The 21280-nt window shown below is 35.5% G+C and overlaps 1 protein-coding gene across 13 annotated transcripts in view; it reads left to right on the plus strand.

Moving 5' to 3' along the window:
- MYCBP2 (MYC binding protein 2) overlaps positions 1–21280 on the plus strand; it is a 294107-nt gene that overhangs the window by 156527 nt on the left and 116300 nt on the right. For all 13 annotated transcript variants that reach the window (XM_059144685.1, XM_059144682.1, XM_059144683.1 and 10 more), the window contains 9 exons: positions 1143–1243; positions 1930–2148; positions 8457–8682; positions 9950–10068; positions 10737–10824; positions 13161–13210; positions 14986–15158; positions 16388–16532; positions 19013–19228. In XM_059144685.1, coding sequence (XP_059000668.1) covers positions 1143–1243; positions 1930–2148; positions 8457–8682; positions 9950–10068; positions 10737–10824; positions 13161–13210; positions 14986–15158; positions 16388–16532; positions 19013–19228 — 1337 coding nt within the window. The remainder of the gene's footprint in view (positions 1–1142; positions 1244–1929; positions 2149–8456; positions 8683–9949; positions 10069–10736; positions 10825–13160; positions 13211–14985; positions 15159–16387; positions 16533–19012; positions 19229–21280) is intronic.

Here is a 21280-nt window from a genome sequence, read left to right on the forward strand (position 1 = left end):
CAGTTAGCTGATACCTGTTACTTTCTTAGTTAACCTAGTAAGAGAAAAACTCATCAGTAAGCTGAGTGTTTGCTTTATCCTTCCTTTAGGAGTAGAGAAGCATTTTGTTTTCTCTTTTAGGCAGGTTTTTCTTCCTATGTATCCTATTTCCAGTAATGGTATCACCATTCATCCAACGATCTGGGTAACCTAAACTCACTTATCTGATTTGAGTTCTGGGAGTTCTTCCACTGGCAACTCTCCAGTTGGTATTCCCCTGTCTGTTCTGTAGTTCAAGCTACCGTGGTGCAGGCCTGTGTCCTTTTCCTCATGGATGGATAGCATCCCAGCAATCTCACTGCCACCTTTCTCCCACTCCTTGTCCATCCTCCGCACTGGCAGCAGAGCTCGTTTACAAAAGGATTCATTGCTACCCACCCAGTCTTACTGTTATCTAGACCATTTGTTCCTGAGCCTAGTGCACACCTGGGAATCACCTAGTGAATCACCTGGGAAACTTTCTTAAAATAAAGAATATTTGGCCTGTCCAAATTAGAGGTTTGGGTTGGGCTAAGGAACTATTATTTTTAAATAAGTGACAAAGTGCTTTCTCTGGTAAAATAGAAGACAATATAGCTTAATAAAGGTAAGCATTTTTGTAGTGTTTAATATGTGCAGGCATTGTTCTAAGCATTTTACATATATTAACTCAGTTTTCATAACATCCAGTGAGGGAAGTACTGTTATTATTCTTTTGTACAGAGGAATAACTGAGGCACATACCAGTTAAGTAATTGGTGTAATGTCACACATGTAACCATGTGTGGTATCAGCTATAGTGGTTTAAAATCATGGCTGTTACTCTAGGTTTTAATCCTGGCTTTATCATTTTACAGGTATATGATTTTGGGTAAGTTACTTAACATTGTGTGCCTTGATTTCCCCTTGTAAAAAGCGGAAATTATAAAAGTATCTTATTGTGAGGATTAATTGATACGGCTATGTGTATAAAACCCTTAGAAGAGGGCCACGTCCTTTATAAGCATTCAATCAATGTCAACTATAATTTTATTTTGCTCAAAAGAATAAAATATAGATTTAGTACAGCGTATATACATTACAATGAAATTACCTTCTAACTATAGTTTTAATACCTTTTTTAGCTGATGACATTCCAGAACTGCTTAGCTCTTCCAGTCTGTTTTCCATGCTGCTTCCCCTTATTATAGCCTACATAGGACCAGTAGCTGCTGCTATTCCCAAGGTGTGTAATTTAATTCTGTAATTTTGAATATTTTTTTGAAATATCTCTTTTTTTAGACTTTGTATCTATCCTTAATAAACACTTTCATCTTTGAGGTACCTGGGTTACAAGTAACACACAAAGGTAGATAAGTTAAATGGTAGACATTATCAGTTAAATCTCACTGTTCTTCGTTTTATTTACCGGATTACTGTGCTTATTTACTGGCTTTACATTTGATGAATTTGGGAATGAGAAATATAATTTAGAATTATGATATGTAAGGAGAGCTTAAGTTAACATACATTTTCCTAATTTATGAAATTGATGCCAAGTCTTTCGTTTTGGATAAGAATAACAATGTAGAAGGATAGGAGTCTTCTACAACTGTGCAATAGTCAAGACATGAAGGTAATCATAAACTATTGATTCTTAGGCATAATTAAATATTGAGTAAAACCCAGTTTACAGCAGATTATAAAAAGGCAAAGTGTTTAAAAGTATAGACGAGGTTATTTTCATGTAATATCTAAAACATCTAAGGTAAATCTTTTTTCCATAGAACAGATTTCCTTGAATAAAAACTTAGCTAGAAGAATTCTCAGTAATGTTCTTGGTAATTAAGGGTAGCCAACAATTACAGTAATTAATAATTTTAAAGCAATTTTTACCTTTATTATCTCTTTTAATCTTTTTTTTTATACTAGGTGGCTGTAGAAGTCTTTGGTCTTGTCCAACAATTACTTCCCTCAGTTGCCATTTTGAATCAGAAGTATGCACCCCCTGCATTCAATCCCAATCAGTCGACAGATAGCACCACAGGAAACCAGCCTGAGCAAGGCCTCTCTGCTTGTACAACCTCTAATCACTACGCTGTCATAGAGAGTGAGCACCCCTATAAGCCGGCGTGTGTGATGCACTACAAGGTAGGTGCCGGTTCCTAGGTGGAGTTTAAACGTAAAATTTGGTTTGATGTTTTATAATGCTGTATTCAAGTATACTTTGTTTAGATACTTTCTGTTTAAAAGTATAATTTTTTTGCATTTAAATATAGAAATCAGCAGGTGGTTAGGCGCTGTCAGATACACAAAGGGGTTTAAAGACAGAATTTTTGTTGAAAGCATGTAGTTTCCGGGTATTTATGAGAATTGTGCTAATATGTCTTTATAAGTATAATGCAGTATATAATGTTAAACATATTATGTATTGTAATAGTAGTGGATATAAATATCAAAATTTAAAATCATTTTTTTGGACCTGATAATATTTATACCACAACCTGAGCTCTGAAAATTTGCATATCCAAGATAGGATTTGAGGGGCTCTAATACAGATAATGTCAAACAAAAACCATATAGAATATTTATAAATACAATATTATTGTAGAGTATCCAGAGTCCTCCTTCCTTGCTTTTTAAGTTATGTCATGTAAATTAAGGAGGAAAAAGAGGATTCATCTACTTCATCAGTTTAATAATACGTTGTATTTACTTGTAAAATATTCAGCATTTTATGTAGACTACGGTAAATATATAAAATGACAAACCAGTACAGTCACACCAGTCATCCCAGATTCAGTAGTTACCAAGTCTTTTTTTTAAAGTTTTAATTTAAATTCCAGTTGTTAACATACATTGTGACATTAGTTTCAGGTGTACAATATAGTGATTCACTTCCATACATCACCCGGTGCTCACAAGTGCACTCCTTAATTCCCACCACCCATTTACCCCATCCCCATACCCAACTCTTGGCCAGACCTGTTTAATTTATTCCCCACCCATTTTGTCCCTTTCTAGATTATTTTAAAGCACATTTGTGGATGTTTCATTATACATTTCTAAATATAAGGACCTGTAAAAAGTAACTATATTATTATTACACCAAAAAAGCTCATTCCTTCATGTAATCATGTGCACATTTTTAATTATTTGAATTAGGATCCAAATAAGAGTTTAATTTTTTTTAATTGCTTGAATTAGAATCTAGATAAGATCCATACATTGTTATTGTTTATTATGTCTCTTAAGTCTCTTGTTATCTACAGGTTCTCCTCCAACTCTTTGTTTCCTTACATTTTATTTAAGAAACTGGATCATATGTCTCTGTTAAATAGGAGCCTCTTCATCTTGCCTTCTGAATCCTTTAGACATACCCCCTGTGGTCATTCATAGCATCCTTCCTCTCTGGTATAAGGTATTCTAGGCTCCTCTTTTATATCTCTTGCTTTAGATCTAAAACTAGCCATTTTTACAAAATGCCCTGGTTCCTTTTAATGGTTATAAGTATTTAAAAGCCAAAATTTGGGGCGCCTGGGTGGCTCAGTGGGTTAAAGCTTCTGCCTTCAGCTCAGGTCATGATCCTGTTAGGGTACTGAGTATCTGCTGGGCACAGTCGGTTTCAATAAGGACCCCGAGTTCTCAGAGCCAAGGGTTTATATAGCATTTTTCAAGGCACTTTTTCATAGCTACAGCCACACTTTGACGATTTAACTTTGTTTAACTTTTCGCCACCCTGGCGGTTACGTGAGATTTAGGTTTAGAAGAAATTTAACTTTATTTACATTTCCTTCTGCCTCAGCCTCCTTCAGTTTTATAGTGGGGAGGGGGACACCAGGCCTCAAGGAACTGAGCCATTGTCTCTGGAAATTGGGATATTACCAAGGGAGACTCCTGTCTTGCAGGATTGTGATCTCTGCAAGTTAACTATTTGCTTTTCATTAACATCTGGTCCCTGTGGCGCCACCGCCTATGGTGGTATATGATTAAGTTGTTTTTTCAGGTTTTAGCTAGTTCCTCTTATCTCAAGTCACGTACACAGTGTCGACCAGTTAGGCACGCTCAGTAAAATGGCTTCCTGGCCTTCAGGCTGGCCATTCTTATGCTAACCCACTCTTAAAATCCCAGGGTTCTGGGATCAAGCCCAGCATCAGGCTTTCTGCTCAGCAGGGAGGGAGCCTGCCTGCTTCCCCTTTCTCTCTGCCAGCCTCTCTGCCTACTTGTGATCTCTGTCAACTAAATAAATAAAATCTTAAAAAAAAAATTTCATACCTGTAGGAAAAAGTGATTTGTACAATGATCACCCATATGCCCTTCACCCAGCTTCATCAGTTAATATTTGCCACATTTGTTGTATTTATTTATATGGATTTACTACTGCTGAACCATTTAAGAGTAAGTTGCAAACATCATTACCCATCACCTTGTTCCTAAGAACAGTGATTTTCCTGTATAGCAACAATACATCAATCAAATTTAGGGAATTTAACATTGATGCTATATTATCATAATTAATAGTAGTAGTAGATCATATTATAAGATAAACATTTTTGCCAGTTGCCCCAACAACAGCATTACACATTTTTCTAAATCCAAATCTGGGTTCCAGCGGAACCCATCCACTGCATTTGTTTGTGAGGTCTTTTCTGTCTCCTTTGATCTGAAACAGTACCTCAGGGTTTCCTTGTCTTTCAGGACATTGGCATTTATGAATAATACAATCAGTGGTTTTATAAATTTCCTTTTATTTGGACTTGATTGATTGTTTTTTAATGATTAAACTCAGGTTGAGTGTTTGGGGCAGCAACACTTCATAAGTGATGCTGTATTCTTTTCAGTGCATCCCATCAGGAAGTACTTACCACTTGATTAAGAGGGTATCTGGCAAGTTTCTCCACCAAAAAAGCATCTTTTTTCCCTTTGAAAGAAAATGGTTGTGGGTAGGGGCACCTGGGTGGCTCAGTTAAGCAGCTGCCTTTGGCTCAGGTCATGATTCCAGGAACCCCACGTGTTCAGCGGGGAGCCTGTTTCTCCCTCTGCCGCTCCCCCTGCTTGTGCGCGCTCTCTCTCTCTCTTTCTCACTGTCAAATAATAAATAAAATCTTTGGGAAAAAAAAGAAAGGAAGAAAATGTTCATGGGTAGACAGCTAGAGACTATATAAAAAATATCATTTCCTAACAAATTTCACCCAGGGCTTTTAGCACCTATTGGTGATTCTTAACCCAAATCACTTGTTCCTATAGGAAGTTTCAAAATGGTAGCTTTCTAATTCTCTTATTCCTTTCATTTGGTGTTCAATTTTAAAAGACAGTTTTCCCATCCCCTCCACTTTTAAACATTCATCCATTATGTTACGTGTTTATATCAATACAGGTTTAAGAATTTTCTTTTTGTTTAATGTTACAATCCTTTGCTGTCATTATTCATTTTGACGCTCAAATTTTAGTTGATTTGGCAGGTGAAAGTTCATTCAAGCTGGATTCTTTGTCCTTTTCCTATGTTTTTTTTTTTTCAGTTTTTGAGCATTCCTTTTTAATTCCAGTCAACATCGTAGGGGTCTTTTCTTTATGTCTATCCCATTTAGATGTCACTGTAAAAAACAATTTCCTAAGCAATTTCCTTTCAAAATGTTTTGTCTTTAGAATATATCCCAGTGACATTATATAACGAAATACTATATTCAGAAGTTGGAATAGTTCTTTTCATCTATATGCGCAGGTTGCTTTATGATCACTTTGCTGTAAGGATAGCCCTATTTGGGTTTTTGTGCTTAATTTTTGTGGTTTTCCCCCATCCTACTTGATTCAACTTTATTTTTTTTTTTATTTTGATAGAGATCACAAGTAGACAGAGAGGCAGGCAGAGGGAGAGGAGGAAGCAGGCTCCCTGCTGAGCAGAGAGCCCGGCTCCGGCTCCATCCCATGACCCTGGGATCATGACCCGAGCGGAAGGCAGAGGCTTTGACCCCCTGAGGCACCTAGGTGCCCCTAATTTTATTTTTTAAATGTGTAAAATAGTTAACATGACACCAGAAATAAAGTTTTACAAAATAATATGCTCAGAATTATGAGGCCCTTCCTTTTCCCTTCTCTGGTTCTCACTTACTACACTGAGTATCCTGGTGTTTCTTTGTTTCCTTTTTGAAAAATAGATAGACGGATATAGATGTAGTCTTCTTTTTCTTTTAATGGAAAATGGTAGCACACCATGGCACCTGGGTGGCTCAGTCAGTTAAGCGTCTTCAACTTAATGTCATGATCTCAGGGGTCCAGGGATCAAGCTCCATATTGGGTCCTCTGCTTGGTGGGGAGTCTGCTGCTCCCTCTACCTGTGTGCTCTCTCTCTCTCACTCTCTCATTTAAAGCAAATAAATAAGATCTAAAAAAGAAAAATGGTAGTACAGCAAATACACTATTTTGTACTTTTTTAATGTAACAACATGCATAGAAATCTCCCCATATCCACTTAAAGAAATTATTCTCATTCTTTCTTAAAACTGGTTTGTACTCCACTGTGAAGATATATCATAGCTTTTTCAGTCAGTCTTATCTATGAGCATTTAGGGTATTTACAGTATTTTGCAAATTTTTGTGCAATGAATAACCTTGTGTATGTGTTTGGGTTTTCTTGTTTGTTTATTCATGTATTTAGAAGTATATCTTCAAAGTAAATTCTTAGAAGTGGGATTTCTGGGTCAAACAAATATAGACTGAAGAGCCATATGCTTCATACATTTGGGGTTACTGATTCAGAAAGTGAATGAATATGTATCTTTCCTAGATGTTGAGAAAATCCCTTCTGTAGAGGCTATACTATTTTGTGTCTCCACCAATGTTTGAGAGTGCTTGTTTTCTCACAGCCTCTCCAACAGAGTACATGATTAAATTTTGGACCTCTAATAAAATGGAAGAAATGGTATTTTACTTGTGGTTTAATTTGCATTTATGTAATTATGAACAAGAGCTTTTCATTTAAATGGAATTTTTTTTTTTTTTTAAAGATTTTACTTATTTATTTGACAGAGAGAGAGATCACAAGTAGCCAGAGAGGCAGGCAGAGGGGGTAGGGGAAGCAGGCTCCCCGCTGAGCAGAGAGCCCGATACAGGGCTCGATCCTAGGACCCTGAGACCATGACCCTAGTCGAAGGCAGACGTCTAACCCACTGAACCACCCAGGCGCCCCTGGAGGTTTTTTTTTTAAGATTGTATTTATTTGACAGAGAGAGAGATATCACAAGTAAGCAGAGAGGCAGGCAGAAAGAGAGAGGGGTGGGGGAGCAGGCTCCCTGCTGAGCAGAGATCCTGATGCAGTGCTCGATCCCAAGACCCTGAGACCATGACCTGAGCCGAAGGCAGAGGCTTAACCCCCTGAGCCACCCAGTGACCCCTAAATGGAGATTTTTTTTTTAATCCTACTAAAGATTTTTGCTTTAGTCTAAACTAGGTAATTTTTTTAGACCAATATCTTAGGAGATTTCTTAAGGCTCATATATCCTATAACTATTTCATAGTTTACTATTGACATGGTCCTGTTTAATTGTAATTTGACTTTTAAGACATGATTTTTCCTGCCATGATGGTAACAAAAGCTTAAAAGTGGCCTTAAAAATAATGTAATTATATGTCATGAAAAACTCACATTACAATAAAACTTTAGGTTAAGAAAACATAAAAATCTAGGTTTTCATCATGTGGTTTTTTTTTTTAAGGTTTATTTATTTATTAGAGAGAGAAAGCACATGTTGTGGGTGCACATGGTGGAGAGCAGAGGTAGAGAAGCAGACTCCCATATGGCTTAATCTCACAAACTTGAGATCATGACGTGAGCTGAAAGCAAGAGTCAGATGCTTAACCAACCGAGCCACCCAAACACCACTCATCGTGTGTTAATATTTATTTATTTTCATAATATATGAAGTTCTGAAGTATTTTGTTACTCAAAAGTATCATTTGTAGCACATACCATGAATAATAGATAACCTGAAAGTGACTAAAACCTTAGATTTTAATGATTTATTCACTTTCTATCAATATATCTTTACATTTTACCCATCAAATTATATTTTCATTTACCTATTATATTCCTTAAATGTATTTTGACTGAAATGGAAAATTTATTATATAAATGAACTTCCACAAGAAGATTAGCTCAATGTCTATAGAAATTAACCTTGTAATATTATTTAAGTATTATCAGTATGTACATACAAATATTATTAATGTATCAACCAGGTATTAGGTAGAAAACAGTAGATATTGCAAGCGGGGAGTTGGGACAATTGATACTGAACATTAATATGATTTTTTATCATATTGAAACTACTCTATTAATTTCTTACTTAAAATTTAGTTTGCCATATGTTGAAAGCATCATTTTTACGATACGTCCTTTTTCTAAAATAGGAAAAAAAGACGAAAATCAAACTCTTCTTAACAAAGTGTCCTCTTCATCTCAGGTGACATTCCCGGAATGTGTACGGTGGATAACGATCGAGTTTGACCCCCAGTGTGGCACTGCACAGTCAGAAGATGTCCTTCGTTTGTTGATTCCTGTTAGAACTATTCAGAATTCAGGATATGGACCAAAATTGACATCTGTTCATGAAAATCTGAATTCCTGGATAGAATTAAAGAAATTTTCAGGGTCCGCTGGGTGGCCTACTATGGTTTTAGTGTTGCCAGGTAAGTTATTTTTTCTCTTCATGTTTAATATGGTAAAATCTACACACTTATAATAATTATGCTTAGTAAGGATCCATCACTGAAGATGTTTACAACTTTTGAAAGGATTTTTTCAAGACCTGCTATGCATCTGATTGCACTTGAGTACTGAAAAAGACTCTGGGTGTGGGGTATAGCATGACTGAGTTTTAGAAGAGAGAATGTTGTGAGGATCTTCTGGAAAAAGATTAGCTTGACCAAAGCAGAGTTAATACTGAGGAGTGGCTGCCTGCACAGTTGGGAACAAACTCTAGAAAAAGTGGATTTGCTCTTTTATTTTCCCCAGTAAGTGAAAGATACTGAGAACTTAACAGGACTCTTTTCCATTCAGGAGAATTGGTCAACTACCTAACCTTCTGAGTTATGGTTTTTTTTTTTTTTTTTTAAAGGTTTTATTTATTTATTTGACAGAGAGAGATCACAAGCAGACAGAGAGGCAGGCAGAGAGAGAGGAAGGGAAGCAAGCTCCCCGCTGAGCAGAGAGCCCGATGCGGGACTCGAACCCCGGACCCTGAGATCATGACCTGAGCCGAAGGCAGTGGCTTAACCCACTGAGCCACCCAGGCGCCCCCCTTCTGAGTTATGTTAAAGCTATTGTTTTTCAGTTCTTCGGGCTTGGAGGGATGTGTATTCGCATTTGTGGTTGTGTGTGTCAGAGACGGACAGGCAGCACTTCTGTTATTGCTATTACTGGTATTCTTTCAAAGAAAGTTTGTAAGTTATTAAAACTGTATGTAGTCTGTTGTGTTTTTAACCAATTAACCATAAATATTCTTGTGATTCCTCAAATTCACAGCCTGTTTGAATTCAGAAGCTTGTGTCTTCTGGTCTGACCTGCCTTGTTTGTTTGTGAGGGGCCAGGTTAGAGGATTGCTCATTCTGAAACAGAAAAGGCTAACTAACCTAGGTCACCCTGGTAATTGACAGGTAATTGAAAAAATGGTTATGTAACAAAGGTAGAACATTTGATGTTGAGAGGTTGGTCCTAAAGAAAAATAATAACAATTCACTTGGGATGTTTCTGTTGTTGGCCAGCGTGGTTTTTAGCAGTCTTAATCCGGCACATACAGGAACACCCCTAACACCCCAAAAAGACTGGGCTTTTTAGTATCTGATTTGTATTGCCACCTATCTTGAGATAGATGAAAGATATTTTATATCTTTAATTTTATATTTATATAATTTTAATAAAATTGTTTCAGATTTTGAACTCAATGTTTTTCTTTAGGAAATGAGGCCCTTTTTTCATTGGAAACTGCATCAGATTATGTGAAAGATGACAAAGCTTCTTTCTATGGTTTTAAATGTTTTGCAATTGGATACGAGTTTAGCCCTGGACCTGATGAGGTAAGAAGGAATTATCTTCTCATTCTATTAAGAGTGTGTTTTTTTTAGGGCTGCTATTAACTAAAGTTGTATTCGCTACCTGTATTCAAGAACTCTGAAATTTATTTTAAGTTAGGGTGTATAATTTAGAATTCCTTCTGGTTTAATTTTGTGTAGTGGTTTTTTTGGTTTTTTTGTTTTTTGTTTTTTGCTTTTTTTGCTACTTTTAATACATGAAGAGAATGGAGTCTGTGCAACATGACGTAGCCTTTAAAGAAAGTATAATTGTGCCTGCTTCAAATCCCCTCAGGTGGCTGTACCTTTCTGAGTAAATAATAGAACCTGATTTCACAATGGGACTAACTCAATATCCCTTCTAAGTGTTTCAAATCATATAATAAAAGTTGAAAAAAATTATCATGCTACTTTAAAGTAGTGAATGATAAGTTCTTTGGATGATGAGCCTATAGGCCTGGACCTTGTAACATGTAGGAGATGTATTATTGACCCTCTTCTACTCTTAATTTAACCACTAGCTGACCTGTTCTTCCTTCTGGTCTCAAAAGTTAGGCTTGGATGCAAATCACATTATATTAATAAGCTACCTTATCTTCCAGACACTTTGTCCTACAAACATTTTTTTAAAGCAGGTTTTTGTTTTTTTGTTTTTGTTTTTAATGATTATCCAGGGAGTTATTCAGTTGGAAAAAGAATTAGCCAATCTTGGTGGAGTTTGTGCCGCAGCTTTGATGAAAAAGGATCTAGCACTTCCTATTGGTAAGTCTGGTCGAGTACTAGGTGTTTATGATTTTTTTTTAAAGATTTTATTTATTTATTTGACAGAGATCACAAGTAGGCAGAGAGGCAGGCACAGAGAGAGGGTGAAGCAGGCTCCCTGCTGAGCAGAGAGCCCGATACAGGGCTCGATCCCAGGACCCTGAGATCATAACCTGAGCCGAAGGCAGAAGCTTAACCCACTGAGCCACCCAGGCACCCTGTGTTTATGATTTAAAAAAAAATTCAAGAGTAGAATATGCTTATTTAGGACATTCTGAAATAAATTATCAAAATCAATTCAGTAGTCACATACATTCATGAATAGTAATACACTAGTAGTTTGGGTTTTCTTTACTGAAGTGTCCTCTGGTCTTTTTTATTCACACACAGACATGCACAAAAACCCTCCTTAGGTAAGTACATGCTATGTGACAGGCACTGGGTTAAGCACTGTATATATGATATTAAGCCAAAAGTTTGAGATATTTCTTAAATATCTTAGTGGACATATCAAGTTGGCAGGTGAATATTCATTGGCACTCAGGGGACAAGTCAGTGGAAATGTAATTTGAACACAGTTGATATTTAAAGACATGGACCATGTGAAAGATGGGCTAGGAAGAGAATACAAATAAGAACTAGAAGATCCCCCAGGATCAAAGGTGGGACTTGCCAGAGTGTCAAAAATGGACAGACAGGATGAAAGAGGTGTAAAAAACACTCTGGTATAGCAGCCAAGGAGGTAGGAATAAAACCAGGAGAGAGGACATTCTTTTGAATGCAATTGAGAAGTCAGTTAAAATCTACCATCGAGTGGAGAAACCAATTGGTTACTTACATACTCAACAAGAAATATAGGAGAGAAACAGAAGGCCTTTAGACTAGAGTGAAAGAATGGGTAGTCAGAGCGGGGGTACAGGTTGAATAGATATCTCTTTAGAAGAGTTTTCATGAGAAGCACAGCAGAGAAATGAGGCACTGGCAGGAGTAGTACCTCTTTATATGATACAAATTTGTATATGTAAGTTGATTTATAATCAGGATGATAAAGGTGAAACTAAAGTTAAAAATGTTTACTGATTCTGTGATGCTTGGCGTTGAACATTTATTTTCACAGTGTTTGGGAATAAAAGGCAATAATTGTATTTCCCCAATTCTAATCCCTAGAAGTCCATCTATAGCCCCTCCCTCTGAGACTACACCTCTCAGTTCATCCTCCTTCTTCCGTTCTCTTCTTCTTCTCATTTCTTCCTTCTCTGTTCCCTTCCATGCTTCTCAGTTCCCCTGTTCCTACTGAATGTTGTTACATGTACGAGCAAATGAGACATCTTGTGTTCTATTTATATGAAGAAAATGGGTATAACCTTTGGAGAAAATTTGTTAATACCTGTTCAAATTTTCTATGCCTTCTACTTTTTGATATAGCAATTGTTGTATTTACTTGCACAAATGCTCAAAAAATATGTGTTGTAAGATAGATTAATATAACAGTGCTTATGGTTATAAAACCTGAAAAACTGGTTGAATAACTCAAGGTACATCTGTCAGTGGAAATGTGTCCAGCTATAAAAACCAACAACAAAAGGAGTTCTCTATGTCCTTACCAGGAAAGATTCCAAACTATATTAACTGAGAAAAGCAAGTTGCAAAAGCTAGTCCCATTTTTGTGAACATTATGTTATATATATATATGAATATAGGTGTGTGTGTGGACAAATATGTATGTTGACACACATAAACTTATTTGCATACAGTTTCTTGAACAATACTTCAACTGTTGACCTGTTTATCTTCAGAAGGGAGATGATGGGAGAATTTTTCATTCTACAACTCCTGGATAATATGAATATTTCCTTTTTAAGATGTATAACCTTAGTAATGTTTTATATTAAGCAATAAAGGAGAAAAGGGATAGAGGATACAATTATTACCTCATTTTTTCCTGTGACTCTTTTTACTAAAGGTATAGCTCTTCTTTCTATAACATACCAAAATAAAAAGACTCTGATTCCAAATAATCAGTTCCCTTATTTGGGGGGGGAAGGGATTATAAATAGGCTAAATGTAAAAGTACACATTTATATGCCTAAATATAGTCTATATCTTATGCAAATCACTCAATGGATAATTTTTTAGTATTGCCTTGAGAATTATAGCTTATATTCACACTGAAAATTACACTTTAAAAGGTAAAGCACTGAAACTGATCCAAAACGATAATAGTTCTTTTCAGTCTGGAATATCAGAATTATGAAAAAGGTATAATTAATGCAAAGGACTAGAAAGTTAAACTAAATATTGATATATGTTGATAAAACTTTTCATTCACACAACAGGTAATGAATTAGAGGAAGACCTTGAAATTCTTGAAGAGGCTGCATTGCAGGTATTGTTCCAAACATCATAAGGATAAGATTGTGCATTAATTTAAAAGGACTATTTTCATTCAGATCAACCTTATTTTTCTTGAATATAAGACTTTCATCAAATACTTGATTCTATTCATTGGCAGATAAAGATACTTCTTGGTGGGAGAAACCCAAGTGAGCTCTTGCTGTGCTGCACAGTGGTTGTTAAATCTGAAAGGAGACATAAATCCTGGGGGTGGGAGTGGGGGAAGTGGGGGGTTGGAAGAAGAGTTACCCAGTACCTGGGGGATAGGGGAAGGCTTTACAGAACTGTTGACATTGAAATTAGATCTTGAAAGTTTTATTTACCAGTTAGAAAAAGAGAAAAGAGTATTAATAGTAGTAATATAAATAATGCCTATAGAGCACTTTATAGTTTATCATATCTTTAATATTATCTATTTTGGAATTCTCATTTTGAAGTCAATACTCTCTTTTGCACCTTATAATACAATAACTGCAGTTTAGAGAAATCCTATGATTTGTTTAAGAATTCAACTAATTGGGAGATAGAGTCAGGTACCTACAGCTAATGGTTTAAATCTTATTTATTTCCCAAGATGAATTGATCACAGCAGTAATAATAAAAATAGACATTATTTGATCTTGACCTCATCAAATACTATTCCAAATACTTTGAATTTTTTTAAAAAAATTTTATTAACATATAATGTACTATTAGCCCCAGGGGTACAGGTCTGTGAATCGCCAGGTTTACACACTTCACAGCACATACCCTCCTCAATGTCCAAAACCCAAACACCCTCTCCCTACCTCCCTACCCCCAGCAACCCTCAGTTTGTTTTGTGAGATTAAGAGTCTCTTATGATTTGTCACCCTCCCCATCCCATCTTACTTCATTTTTAACTTCCCAAGCCCCCAAACCCCCCACATTGCCTCTCAAATTCTTCATATAATTGTCTTTCTCTGATTGACTTATTTTGCTCAGCATAATACCCTCTAGTTCCATCCACATCATTGCAAATGGCAGGATTTCATTTCTTTTGATGGCTGCATAGTATCCCATTGTGTGTATGTAGATAGATAGATAGATAGATAGATAGATATAGATGTGATATATATATATATATATATCACACCTTCTTTATCCATTCATCTGTGCATGGATATCTAGGTTCTTTCCATAGTTTGGCTATTGTGGACATTGCTGCTATAAACATTCAGGTGCATGTACCCCTTCAGATCACTACGTTTGTATCTTTAGGGTAAATACCCTAATGCAATTGCTGACAGGCTAATAGAGTTTATGTGCAGCCACAGTCAGGCTTCTGTCCACTTTTAGCCCAAGGCAGGACCTTGATCCCCACCCACCTAAGAGAACAGATATAGTCCAACCAGGAAAGCTACTAATAATGGGAACACAGAAAGTGGGAGACTCCACAGCTGCCTGTAGAGGGAGGCCTGGCCCAGACAGATGGGGATGCAGCACAGCGAGGGCTAGACTGGGCAGGGATGCACTGTCTCAGGTAGCATGCATATCTCTGATGTGTCACTTGTTTTTGTGAAGGAAAGAGGCTGGAAGTATTATCCCATCTTTTTCCCTCCTGGGGAGCCTATTTTGTAGGCTCTTTTTCCCGCCTGGGGAACCTATTTTATAGGCTAAAGGAGCTGTAAGGCATGGAGAGAAAATATGTTCCCCCAAAAGGACTCCCTAAAATTCTGCAAGTTCAAGAAACTCATGTAATTTAAATTTTACATTTTAAATACATAACTGTTCTCTTTTACCCATCAGGTGTGCAAAACCCATTCCGGTATTCTTGGAAAGGGTTTAGCTCTTTCTCATTCACCAACTATATTAGAGGCACTTGAAGGAAATTTACCACTTCAAATCCAAAGCAATGAACAGTCCTTTCTGGATGATTTTATTGCTTGTGTTCCAGGATCAAGTGGTGGCAGGCTTGCAAGGTAATACGCTTTAAGCACTACAATTCCTGACTGTCTGGTCTTGTCTCTCTCCTCATTTCTGAAGAAAAACTAAAGGAAAGTCATTAAGATGTTAAAATGCAGCCTTAAATAATCTGGTTTATATGTTTTGAACTTGCTGAAGTATAAAATGATAAATATTTTAAAAATATATAGTTGTTTTTAGTTGATTAAAGTTTCCTTGGTGAACTTTTATTTAAAAAAATAGATGGAGCACATGGTATAATTGAGAAGTATATGTATATTCAATAATAACATGTAATATCTAGACTAAACTTATCACTGTATTTTATTTTAATCAGATTTCTCTTGAAAGCTACCAATAATATAAATATAAATTAAGAATTTAAATGAAATAATTTGAGGTTGTAGAGTTCTCATTTATTTTTTTGCTATTTGCTTCTTTTTTTTAATGGAAAGAAAAAATATCCTAGCTTGTTTGATTTTACTAGTAATTACAGAAGTCCAACTTCTTCCCAGTTTTAGTTTTAATAAAAGAGATTCCTCTGTGGTTCTTAAAAACCAAAATGGTGATTGGAAAATAGAAAATCATTTAAATCAGCCTCACTGCTAACTTTATGGACAATCTTATGTAACACAACAGAATTACTTATCACTTATCTCCCAGGACAACTTGAATGTAGATCATGCAATGAATTCAAGAATGGATATCCCAGAGTATAGAAATTTGACAGAATTTTCATGGAAGGTAATGAGGAAAGATAGTTGAAAAATTGTGTGAAGAGAAGATAGTGTATCTTTAACCTAGCTGTCCTCAAGCAAGTACAATGCCATTTCTGTCACTGCTTTTATAGAGGAGCTGTTCTTTCCCAGGTTTTCAGTCTGGCAAATTAAGGCAGATGTCCTTCAGTAAAATGCATATGCTTAAGACTTAAAATATATATAACCTAAATTCATTTTCTTGGTTATTATATCATCCATGTTAAAATGTCAAATTTTCTGATTTTAAAATTATTTCTATTTTATTTATAAAATCATCAGAAATCTCATGTACTTTGACATATTTTTTAACAAATTTGTCATTAACAGTTTGCAAGGGAGACACTTGTGATTTTCACTGCATTGGAAATGAAGATATTGTTTTAGCATTTTGTTTGATACAGGTTTTATTCATTTGGCTTAATTTCATGTTAATCATTAAAGATACTGATGAATATTTAGTTTTTTGCTTGCTTTTTCGTCACTCTCAGGTGGCTTCAGCCAGACTCTTATGCTGATCCTCAGAAAACATCTCTGATCCTGAACAAGGATGATATTCGTTGTGGTTGGCCTACCACCATAACTGTTCAAACAAAAGACCAATATGGGGATGTGGTACATGTTCCCAATATGAAGGTAATTATATCAGAATTAAAGTAATAGTCATCAAAGCACTGACTATTTTAACTAATAAAATTTTAGGGAAAAACAAGTGGCTAGGGCCCATTTGCAGTACTGTCTTCATATTTATAGAGGAAGCCAAAAAATTATTTAAATGATTTATTTATATTAATTAGTATACACTTCCACGTTATATATTTTATTATTTCTGTCTTACATTTTGCTAGGAGGTATGGTGATCAAAAGAAGTATAAGAAAGTGTTCATTTATGTACGTAGAGGGAAGGCCCTTATTATGTAGTGATTGAATAAATCAGTGAAAGAACACATTTTTTTTTATTAATTTCTTTTAAGCGTAACAGAATTCATTGATTATGCACCACACCCAGAACACATTTTAAAACCTTGTATGTATTTTTTAAAAGACTCAAACACACTGAGTGATGGACTTTCAGGAGGGTACGTGATGTAATGAGCACGGGGTATTATATAAGACTGATGAATCTCTGAACTCTACCTCTGAAACTAATACACTATATGTTAATTAGTTGAATTTAAATTTTAAAAGACTAGGTACATTCTGTATTTGGTACTGTTGAAACATTTAAAATATAATATTGGTACATATTAAATTAGAAGTTTGTGGTGAAGGTTCCTTGGAAAGTTAAAAATAGAATTGCCTTGTGATCCAGTAATCACACTCTACTGGTTATTTACCCCAAAATACAAAAACACTAATTCAAAGGGGCATATACATATGTGTTTATTGCAGCATTATTTACAGTAGTGAAATTATGGAAGCAGCACAAGTGTCCATCAACAGACGAATGGATAAAGAAAAGGTTGTATATATGCACACACACACATACACAATGGAATTTTGTTCAGCCACAAAAAAGAATGAAATTTTGCCATTTGCAACACCATGCATGGAGCCAGAGAGTATAATGCTAAGAGAAATAAGTCAGACACAGACAAATATTAAATAATTTCACTTATATGTGAAATTATTTATGTGTAAAAAAACAAAACAAAGGGAAGAAAAGAGAAACCAAGAAACAGACTCCTAACTGTAGGGAACAAATTAATGGTTACCAGAGGGGAGGGAGATTGGGGGATAATGGCTGAAATAGGTGATGGGAGTAGACTTTTAGTGTGATAAGCACTGAGTAAGGTATAGAATTGTTGAATCACTATATTGTATATCTGAAACACTGTATCTTAGCTATACTAGAATTACAATAAAAAACTTAATAAAAAAATTAGAAATACATGAATTTGGATAATAAAAGAATGGGAAACGGAAATAGTCATATGTTACATTAATGGATATAGTTATTTGGATATGTCTTTCCTGAGACATTAATTAATAATAACATTTTAGAGCATATTTTAATGCACTAAATGAATCCATTATGATATAATTAATGTAACTATCTCATTTTAAACTTTTATTATATTTCTAAAAAAAAATGTATTGAATGAAAATTTGTTTTGGGCAGTTCCCCAGCGGCTCCCAACCCCTCAAAGATTTGTTGTTGCAAAGTGATTTGGTTGTTTGAAGCTTAGAATTTATTAAGCCACAAAATCCTATTCACTCACAGAGTAGTTTATTTTAGGAAAAAAAAAAAAAAAGTAGTGTAACTGTCATTCTGCAATATCTCAGTATTCTTAAAGTATAAAATTGTTCAGTGATTTACTTCAAGGTTCATAGTACATAGGCAAATGAACTTTTGATGCTAATTTATTTAGTGTAATTGTAGTTGTTTAAAGAAAGATTTAATCAAAATATATGCGGCTATATATTTGTGTACATATGTGGCTGTATACAGCCAAAAAATACAATGACTGTAATTTTAAAAATCAGGTGTCTTTAAATTTGGAAGTATTCACTTTTTATCTTTTCCCTTTTTTTCTTTTTATTACATTTAAAGTTTAAACCTTTTAATGATGGCAATGCATTTCAGCTAAAGAATTTTACTTTTTACCTTTAAACTTCTATGTTTTTTAAATATAAGATGGATTTGTAGTATTCCCAGGGCATAATGCCAGTCCAAATTCTTCTATTATGTGTTATTTTTTAAGTCTTATCAATAGAGTACATTTTCTTCTGCAGAATAGTATAGCTAAAATGGAGATTGGTGCTTTAAATGTGAATTACCTAATAAAGTAATTTAATGTTATTCCCTGCAAGAATTCAAGAATTCACTGAAGGTTCATTCTGCTGTCGTGTACTTTATGAATAGTGGCATTTATTTTTATTTTATGTTTTGATGTCTATGAGTATTTGTTCCAGAAATCAAGACCTCTTTTACACAGATTCACGTTGTAGAATTATCTTGCGGTCATTTTGCACACCTTTGAAAGGAATGCCCGAGACGGACCAGTGGTCACATAAAATTTATGGAGATGTGGGTCCACACTTGTTAATTATTTCTTTAAATGTGTCATAGACAATTATATAGTAATAGTATTTGGTTTTTATAATGTGGTTAGGTGGAGGTGAAAGCCGTTCCTGTTTCTCAGAAAAAAACATCTTTACAACAAGAGCAAGTGAAAAAACCTCAAAGGATCCCTGGCAGCCCTGCAGTAGCAACTGTGCCTTCCAATACTGATATGACCTTTGGCGGGCTGGCATCTCCGAAGCTGGATGTTTCCTATGAACCCATGATAGTGAAGGAAGCTCGGTATATTGCCATAACAATGATGAAGGTAATTTATTTCACTCATCAGAAAAGTTTTATTTTCCACCCTTTTCACTTAACAGGCATTTCAGTGATCCTAACACAGACACAAAATTACAGGTCAAGAGCTATTGATAGGTACAAACTTGGAATATTTTTTTTAGGATGATTTTTTTTTCCTCCAAAGAGGATTTTCACTTATTTTTTTTGGCAGATGCCTAAGGCAGATTCCAGTAATAGATCAAGTTAATCCAGTCAGAGATTGAGATGGTTGAAAACTCAGTTTCATTTCCTGCAAAAGTATTTGTCTATTTTCAATTTACCACTTCTACCTAGGATATAGAACCCTTCAAGAATTCAGTTTACCTAGCCCCCCTTCACTTTGGGGTTCTCTTATATGCCAGCCTTATGTCTTTGGGTTCTCTACTTTGGGGGTTTTTTGCTCTCCACTGCCTTTAGACAGATTTTTTAAAATATTTTGTGCAGCATTTTCAGTTCTCTACAGAGGCATTGCTAGATTAAATTAGCAAATTGCACATTAGTTAAAGCGGAGTTAGGAATTGTGCCTGTAACAGAGAACAGTAGTGAGCCATTGAAGGCTTTCAGTTAGAGAAACAGCACAGTTAGATTTGTGTTTGGTAACGATCATAATGGAATATGGAGAATTATTGGACAGATGATCAAGAGACATGATTGGGTTTAAGTCTCTTTTGGAGAGGAAATGTTGACTTAACGTGGTAAAATGTGTTAATCCCTTGAACTGATGAGAATAGTTTTAAGATCAGTAGTACTTGGTAGCTGAAGGGGATAAAGAGAAAGAGGTAAGAAATAAAAGGTGAAATTCACAGTTTGACCTTAAGTAGTAAGATTGATATTGGAGGAGGAGCAGATTTTGGTGAAAAAGATAATATTTTGGGGTGTAATGAATTTTAGATATCTCTGAAATATCCGTGCGAAGATATATAAAAGGAAGTTGGTTGTACAAACCTGAAGTGATCACAGATCTTACCTCAAGACAAGAATTTGGGAATAAATAGCACTTGGATTACTCATGATATCATGGAAGCAGATAATATCTATCTTCCATTTTGAGTGAAGGGAGAAGTTCCAGGGCAGGATCCTGAGAAACACCTGATTCTAAAACTTTTGTCTGCATCAAAATCATCTGCAGCGCTTATTTAAAAAGGAGATTTTCCAATAATATGAAGATTTAGATTCAGTAGGTCTGGATAGGGGTTCAAGAATTTGCAAATATGCAGAGTGATTCAAATTCAAAACCTACGCTTTGAGAAACATTGATTTACAAAATAGGTTAAGAGAAAAAAAAAAGAAAGAAAGAAAAAAAGAAACATTGATAAGACTATTAGCCAAAGAGATACGACATTAAGCTAGGACCAGCATTTACTTTTTGCCACTTTCCCCCACTTAACCTACAGTAACTCACATAATCCTCACAACAGCCCTATAAATTTCTGGTTTTATTCCCATTTTACATACATGGAAACTAAAGCACAGAGAGAGGTGAAGTTAACTTGTTCAAGGCCACACAAGTGGCAGGAAGTCTGACTCCATGTTTGATTTTCCTGATCACTTCCTTATGGCATGTCTTGAAAGAACAGTTTGGGAGGGGTTAAGCAAATTATGCTGCAGAAGCAAAGTTTTGAAAAGGTTCTAGCAACAATGAATTCATCAATGATGTTGGCAGGAGCAGTTTTAAAACATTGTAGGTCAGTGGGCGCCTGGGTGGCTCAGTGGGTTGAGCCGCTGCCTTCGGCTCGGGTCATGATCTCAGGGTCCTGGGATCGAGTCCCGCGTCGGGCTCTCTGCTCAGCAGGGAGCCTGCTTCCGTCTCTCTCTCTCTGCCTACCTCTCCGACTACTTGTGATTTCTCTCTGTCAAATAAATAAATAAAATCTTTAAAAAAAAAAAAAAAACAACATTGTAGGTCAGAAAAATTTATAGATTGAGCAGAAGTAAGAATAACTGAGACAAAATGAGTAGATTAAGTCTTTCAAGATATTTGGTTCTAAGAAGAAACAGCAGAAATGGCATTGAGTGAAGGTTTTTAAGTTTGGGATGA

The sequence above is a fragment of the Mustela lutreola genome, chromosome 13 (genome assembly GCF_030435805.1).
Source record: "Mustela lutreola isolate mMusLut2 chromosome 13, mMusLut2.pri, whole genome shotgun sequence".
Taxonomy (NCBI): domain Eukaryota; kingdom Metazoa; phylum Chordata; class Mammalia; order Carnivora; family Mustelidae; genus Mustela; species Mustela lutreola.